General features: G+C 34.2%; 1 protein-coding gene and 1 non-coding gene across 2 annotated transcripts; both read left to right on the top strand.

Moving 5' to 3' along the window:
• Positions 1 to 116: 116 nt before the first annotated feature.
• Positions 117 to 190, top strand: TRNAT-AGU (transfer RNA threonine (anticodon AGU)). Its single transcript has one exon. It is a non-coding gene; the product is annotated as a tRNA-Thr (tRNA).
• Positions 191 to 4,267: 4,077 nt separating this feature from the next.
• LOC127811723 (two-component response regulator ARR2-like) lies at positions 4,268 to 7,743 on the top strand. The gene is made up of 7 exons (XM_052351869.1): positions 4,268 to 4,443; positions 4,891 to 5,043; positions 5,149 to 5,526; positions 5,813 to 5,889; positions 6,041 to 7,144; positions 7,265 to 7,380; positions 7,477 to 7,743. Exons 1-6 carry the CDS (start codon positions 4,278 to 4,280, stop codon positions 7,337 to 7,339), a joined length of 1,953 nt encoding a protein of 650 aa, XP_052207829.1. The 5' UTR covers positions 4,268 to 4,277; the 3' UTR covers positions 7,340 to 7,380; positions 7,477 to 7,743.
• The last annotated feature ends 270 nt before the right edge of the window (positions 7,744 to 8,013 follow it).

Below are 8,013 nucleotides of genomic sequence, written 5' to 3'. Positions count from 1 at the left end.
AGATCATGAAACGGAACACCCAAATAAATTATATATTTTATAAAGCTATCATATTATTTATTCTAAGATTTGATATGATTTTTATATATTTTAGAAACTCTTCCAGTGAACGTACTGCTCTCGTAGCTCAGTTGGTTAGAGCACCCGTTTAGTAAGCGGGAGGTCTTGAGTTCGACTCTCAACGAGAGCAACTTTTTCCAAATTTCGCCTTTTGAGCTGTATCTGTAGCTATTTAGCAAGATCAGCTACATTCACAGTTTTAAAAAAAAAAATAAATACACTAACTATCTATATTTATAAATTATATTAAATATTCTCTTGATGTTATACTCTATGTTGCACGGAAACGTGGAAACGGACGTTTTTATAAAAAAATAGACATAAATAGAGTTCGAAACAAGAATAAGAAACGTTTTTAAAACGAAAAAACGACACCTATAAAATGTTTCCGTACAACATAGATTATACTTACCTTAAATGGAATACTCATAAAGTGTTATAAAATTATTACATAAATTAGGCTTCGAAGCCCACACTGAGGTGTTGGGGCACGATGCCATGCTATCGCAAAACTGTGTTAGTCTATTATACCTTAAGCCTCATACCACTTGAAAGAAAAATATTTTTAAAATTTGTGTCTGAAGGCTTTATTTATATAACATTTGTGACAGACTTATTAAAAAAAATTGACCATACTTGGGGCCATTTGGATATGTCCCATGGACAAACTACAATCCTAGAAAAAGGAGAAATTCATGTATAAATTTGGTTTATTATCTCATTAAAAAAAAATTGTTTACATCATTGGAAGAAAATATTCAATACTTATGTGATATCATGTTATCATAATACTATAGTATCACAATTAATAATAATCCATTATTTAATTAAATCTTAAATATATGACATTGCTATATAATGATGTCATCTCGTTGTATTAATATGATATCATTGTTGTATGGTAAATTAAGCCAATCAAAAATAAACATCTCATTTCTATCAAGTTGAAATTTAAAATTTTGTATTCATCCTTATTAAAATGTCATAAAATATTGTTTGCTCACATTGTGCTAAAATAGTTTGAGATATTACTTGCAATGAATAAGGTTGCAATCAAGTCGACTCGAGCCGAGCTTTCCTAAACTTGACTCAGCTTGGCAATCCTAAGCTCAACCTTGAGCTTGGTTAACATGAATCGAACTTGGGCTTGGGCTTGCCATCACTAAAAGATGAGATTGTGCGGCGACAGCAGTAGAAAGAGGAGTGTGCAGAGGCGACGGAGAAAGAAGATAGAACGGCGAAGGGAAGTGAAACAAGCAAATGTAGACTACTGGAGAATAAGAGGAATAGGTGAAATGAATAGCAGAGAAAAGAATCGACGAAAAATGGGTTTCTTGCAGAGAGAGACCGCTATACTAAATCTAATAAATGATATAATTATGATATAACGATGATATGTACATATGTTCAATAATTTATTTATCAAATATATATCAAATATACATATATATTATCTAACCATAAAAATAATATATTTATGAAATTATAAATAAATTTATTAATGTACTTATAAACGAGTCTGTTTTCACAAAGTAATCGCGAACTTCTAATTGGGGCTACTCGCCAGCCTCTCATCAAATTAGCTCAAATTCAACTCATTTACAAATCAAGTTTCAAAATTTGGCTAATTTACCTTAATAAATGAATTCGAATGAAGTTTTATCGAGCCGAATATCAAGCCGCTCACGAACAACTCGGCTCATTTGTAATGATGAAGATGAGCATAAATCTCACCCTCTTGCTAATGGCACATGCTTTAGTGATTTCATCACAAAAACATTGTCAAGAAACATATGCCCCAAATTGTCAAACTAAAAAACAAAGTTAACATCATAAAATATGATTAATTATTAAGAACGAAATGGGAGAATATACATTGTTTTTAACCCTAAAACTAAATAACATAATTTTTTTAGCGCTCTTGTCATCCTATTGTATGCCCCATGTGTTTTTAAGATTCAGCAAACATCCTCTTTTATAGTTATAAAATTTATATACAAAATTATAGACAATATCCAAAAATGTAAAACCTTAATGAACCAAGATAAACCATCAATTAAATTTTGTTTGCTTGACATGTAAATTACGAGTACTAAGACAAATAATGTAACCTTCAAAGTCAAAAACTTCTAAAAATACAAACACATAAAATAAATTCACATCTTAAGTCCTAAGTTGTTGCCACGTCAACGTTGGGCAAGAGATCAGTTTTCTATCTCACATATGATTCACCGGTTGCTATTGTTGTTGCTATTGTTAAAACTTTCTACAACCACCTAACATTGGAAGTGGAGAGCAATGAACCATCTCCCTCTCCCTGTCCTTGTCATTGTCCTTCAATAGGCCCCTCAAGTTGGATCCAAACGCCTTGTAGACGAGCCATTAGTTATGGAATTTGTGGAAGATAGGGATGTCTCTTGTGATGTGATTCACAAGCTAAACTACTATGATCCTATGAATGTAGAATCAATGGTCCTTTAATTCGGATGAGAACTATTCTGAGTCTTTATGGCCATTCTCTTCCAGTCCCATTAACTAAAACTTGGTTTAAAAGCTTTTTGATTCAAGATGACTTTTTAAGTCTTGATATCTTGAATTTTAGTTTTATTAATTTGTTTTATAAATTGATAATTGTCTGTTTAAAGGAGAAATTATTGTATAGACTTAGTTTACTTGTAAATTAGATAACCCAATCAAAAATTTACATTTCATTATTATAGTTTGCAAAAAATATTAAAAATAATTTATTAATTTTTTTTTTTATAAAAGGCGATAAACTTTTATTAAAAGAACAAACAACACAAAAGCATTAGGAGTAACACAACACGTATACGTGAAAGTTTGACAAGGCTCGAGTTTTGATCCGTGATGCACTTGTTTGATTTGACAACTCAAGTGTGATGGACCATGGTTTATAAGGAGACTCAAGTGTGATGGACCATAATTTATAAGTAGACTGGGACACTCTAACAAAAATTGTCATAGAGAAGAGTCTTCAATTTTTGTGTTACAAATAACAAAAAGAAAAACACACACACACACAAAGGGTAGGCATAGCTCCAAACAACACAACATCCTATAGTATTAATCAAAGATGATGAAACTAATGAACAAACACCTATAGGATTGCCACTTTTAAGTGGCAAGATCTTATCACTTCATCAACTTAATTATCTAATCTTAAATAAGAATGAAAACAAATTGAAAGTCTATTTTTTTACACTTAAAAATAATTTTGTATATTAAATGTATATATTAAAAAGTTAAACAACAATTTTAATTAAAATACGAGCAAAATTTGACATTTAATAACCCTTTGAGGTGAAGTAAATAATTTACTGTACATGTTAAGGAGTTTGGAATATTATGAGATTATGGGTTTGATTTTGTCTTTGTGCGAGAATGTACACTCGATTGTGTCTATCAAAAGAGCCAATCTCCCAGACTTTGACTCACAATAAATTTGTCTACACATTTAGAATTGTAGAGTAAGCGATTTCTAGGTTTTAGAGTGTATGATATAGTTCTGGACTAAATACTAACCGTGATCAAGAGATTCTTCAAATTTTTTATATTATAAAAAAAAAATCAAAACAAAACAAAAAGATTGACATTTAGCAGTTAGCCTTATAATTTTTTTTAAAGTAATGATGCTTCAATATTTGTTTTATTAATAGATTTTTTTTATTTTGAAATTTGAATTCATAATGAATTTGAATCGTTCCTACCTTCCATTCCTATAAATGCTACTGACTAAATCAAATTGTGGGTTGGTTTCTGTTGAATTTGTTTAGATATCATATTTCATTTCTAACAGAAAATCCAGTTTTTAAATTCAAACTGTAAATAATATTAACTCTTGAGATTTCTTGAAATGAGTATCTGATGCTCACATTTACAATAGTTTTGTGTGCTGTGGGATAAATTCACACTCAATATTCCACTACTTTTTGGAATTTTCTCATGATTTATTAATACCTGAGCTGAATCCGCCATTTTTTGAGATTCATTGGGGGGGTATGTTTAGCCCAAACTCTCCTGTTTTTCTTCATTTTTCTCACTGCAAATGAACTCCGTACGTACCTGTAAATCTATTTTTAAGAATTCTGATTATTTTTAATTGAGTTTCTTTTCTCCACATACAAATGAAGTACTTAACTGTTTGATAATTGATAATCTTTAGGTATCATGTAAACATATTCCTGAGATTTGAAGAAATGAATGTGGGAAGTCAAGGATCAAAATCCAGCTGCGCTGATTCGTCTAACGCCGGAAATGGGCTTTCCGACCAGTTTCCGGTGGGTCTTCGGGTACTTGTTGTGGATGATGACCAAACGTGGCTGAAAACGTTGGAGAAGATGCTCAAGAACTGCCTTTACAATGGTAAATGTACATATCATTTGGTTACAATATTCAACCTTGAGGAATTCAATTTTCTCGAAAATTGACTGCATGAGTTCTCATAGATTCTGTTCTTTCAGTAATTTTCTAAGATTGAAAATCCTGTTCTCATGCATGGGAACTACTGGCTAGACAAGAACAGTAATGCATCATCTAATGCTCTAATCTTTGATTTTTGTCCAAGATTTAGAAATTGTGATAATGAAAATGCGCAGAATATATTTGCTCAAGATTTAGAAATGACCTTGAAGTTACAAATTGTGATAGTGGTAATTTGTGGTTTACTGTTATTTTCATTGAGAAAATTAAATCTTGATTTTAGTCTTCCATTCTTTACTTTTTCTTTAGGCATATCATTGAACCAGGATGTTTAGGGGTTGTAGTCAAATGATATATGGATAGTTGATTCAACCTTTCTTGGGCTTTCAGTTACTAAATGCGATCGAGCAGAGGTGGCACTGTTGATGTTACGGGAGAACAAAAATGGATTTGATATTGTAATGACCGATGTCCACATGCCTGAGATGGATGGGTTGAAACTCCTTGAGCTCATTGGGATGGAGATGGACCTGCCTGTTGTGGGTAGGTGCCTTATTCCCCTCATTTCTGCTGGTATTTAACCTTAAAATTTTGATTGTTGGTATCTGTTGGGTCTGTATTCTGAGATTAGATTTTTTGCTTGCACAGTGATGTCTACCGACTACAGTAAGAATGTTGTCATGAAGGGTGTCATTTATGGGGCGTGTGATTATCTGGTTAAGCCAGTTCGCATAGAGGCATTAAAGAACATATGGCAGCATGTAGTTCGGAAGAAGAAGCACGAGTGGAAGGGTTTTGAGCAATTGGGAAGTACAAAAGTTGGAGAAAGGAAAAAAAAGCCTTCGGAAGATGTAGATTCATCCTCAGCAAATGAGGAGAGTTGGATAAACTCAAAGAGGAGGAAGGACGAGCAAGATGAAGCAGAGGAAAGGGATGATACATCCACATTAAAGAAGCCACGAGTGGTTTGGTCACAAGAGCTCCATCGTCAATTTGTGGCAGCTGTAGATCATCTTGGCAGTGATAGTATGTCTTATCAATACTTCCTGTTTATTTGTTCTTATTAGTTTATTACCATTATTTCTCTTTCACTTTCTGCTATTTCTCCTTCACATAATTGTTATCTTACTAGTACTGTTTCGTAAATAACTATTAATGTTGTTTCTGCAACTACGTTAGCTTATTCTTTGGCACTTGGCAGGGATGATCGGGCATGTACATCAGACTAGCTGCTATTTTTTTTTTTTTTTTTGCTAACAGTATCCTTCTCTTGTTTTACTCATCTTCTACTATATGACATATTTGAATACAGGGGCAGTTCCTAAGAAAATTCTGGAGTTGATGAATGTTCCTGGTCTCACTAGAGAAAATGTTGCCAGCCACCTTCAGGTCTGGTTTTATTTTCTTTTTTACAATGATCAAAGAAGTTCGCTATCACATACTCATCTTTTATGACTTGTATTTTGCTTTTACTTATCAGCGTGCTTATGTTTGCTTTCACTTTTTAAAAGCCCCGCTTAACAGCAGCCATTTGATGCAGAAGTATCGGTCATACCTTAGAAAGAAAAGTGATGCATCACAACAGATTCAACTCAGAAACTCTTTCATGGGTCCTCCAGAACCAATTGGATCAATGCCTTCACTCAATGGGCTTGACCTTCGTGCTCTGGCTGCCACTGGTCAACTTCGACTAGAGAATCTTGCTACACTCCTAGCAGGGCCTCAATGTAAAACCGCTGCTAAAGTCGGCACATCCACGCCCCTTTATGATGAAAGGAATCTCTTTGCCTTTGAAAATTTTCCCAACTCAAGATTTGGAGAGTTCCAGCACCCACAATTGAACATCAATGATAAGCAAATTAACTTACTCCAGGGCATCCCAACTACAATGGGGCCAAAGCAGCTCACCAATTCGCACCAATCTGCAAAGCCCTTTGGGCAAATCAATATGCAAGCCAATCCCCATGGAATCCTGAGTAGCTCTGTACTGGCACAAAACACTCAACAACAGTCTACTCCACAGACAATTGATGATACTAATGGCAATCATCTTTCAAGGATATCATCAACCATTGCACGCCATACTTTGTTGAGGGGAATGACAAAAAATGAAATAGTTGAGAATCCCAGAGTGGTTTACAATTCAGTTTCTCAAGCCTCTTCAGTGGTAAATTTCTCAATAAACCGGAATACGGACTTTCTAGACAATAGTTTCCCTTTGGGAAATAATTCTGGTATGTCCAGTATCACGTCAAAAGGGGTGTTCCTAGAAGAGGCTAATTCTGAAATGCAAGCACGAAGACGATTTGCCCCCAGTTATGATATTTTCAATGAGTTGCATCAGCACAAATCCCAAGTCTGGAAATCACAGAATATAGGCTCTACCTTTGATGTATTGCAGCAAGAAAACATGCATGGCAACCTGGACATCCTACCTTCAGTTTTGGTCCACCAAGGGTTTTCTTCAAGCCAAAACAGTACGCTGAACACAAATACATCCATCAGCAAGGGAATACTCTCAGCCAAAGAAAATGGAACTCAGAATGCGCTCAACACCAGTCAACAACTCAATGCAAGCAGTCAATACATGCAATTACCAGAACAGTTTAGTCAGGAGGACCTAATTAGTGCACTGCTCAAGCAGGTCTGTTTTCTGACTCTCAATTCTTTACCATACTCTTTACTTTGAACCCTTAATCTAATTTTTGTTTTGAGGGATAAAAGAATTCATTAATTTTCTAATTCAAAGTTTTCCGTCATCAAGCCACAAGGAACTATTGGACTGGTAGAAAATGAGTTTGGCTTTGATGGGCTTCAATTGGATAGTATTTCGGAGTAGACATGATTCTTGACTTTCTCTATGTTGCTATAAGCACTCAGGTAGCCTCATCTCTTTTCTGCAATTGAACAGTGAGTTCAGTTTCCTGGCACTACTTGAGGAGATCAGATCTTAATTTTACTTTGCTGCATCTTCAGGTTTTACCATCCTTGTCAAATTGGAGTTGCTGCACCTTGTGGTGATGCAAGTTTTGATTGATTTTGTAGGTGAATTTTATTATTAACGGGTCTTAGAAGTTTATTTTTCTTGATGGTGGTGCAGGATGACGAGGGTATGAGAAAATTGCAAGACTTCTAGGAGCTTTATGTTTTGATATTTATTCCAGACTAGATATGATGTACAGTACTTAATTTGATTGGTCTAGACATGTTTTTGCACAGTGATGTTAAATTTTAATTACCCTTTCATGAATAGAATGAGTTCTTGATTATTTTCTATAAGCTCTGCTGATAATCACTGCATGCCTGATTCAGCTTGCTTTGTTTATCATTGAATTCATAAACTATGTATCATGTGTTGATTTTAATCAAGAATATACTGCAAAAAGTGCTCCAACAATGGTTCTATAATTGACCATAAGCAGAATAAGGATAAGCTTGCTACCTCGGGCATCCTAATGCACCCATACAAGTATCATTGCTTTGCAAAGGGCCAGTTTATAAGAAATTAGAAAA

The sequence above is a fragment of the Diospyros lotus genome, chromosome 10, assembly GCF_014633365.1.
Source record: "Diospyros lotus cultivar Yz01 chromosome 10, ASM1463336v1, whole genome shotgun sequence".
NCBI lineage: Eukaryota > Viridiplantae > Streptophyta > Magnoliopsida > Ericales > Ebenaceae > Diospyros > Diospyros lotus.
The sequence above is the reverse complement of the archived record's forward strand: the minus strand, read 5'-3'. Positions and strand labels throughout refer to the sequence as shown.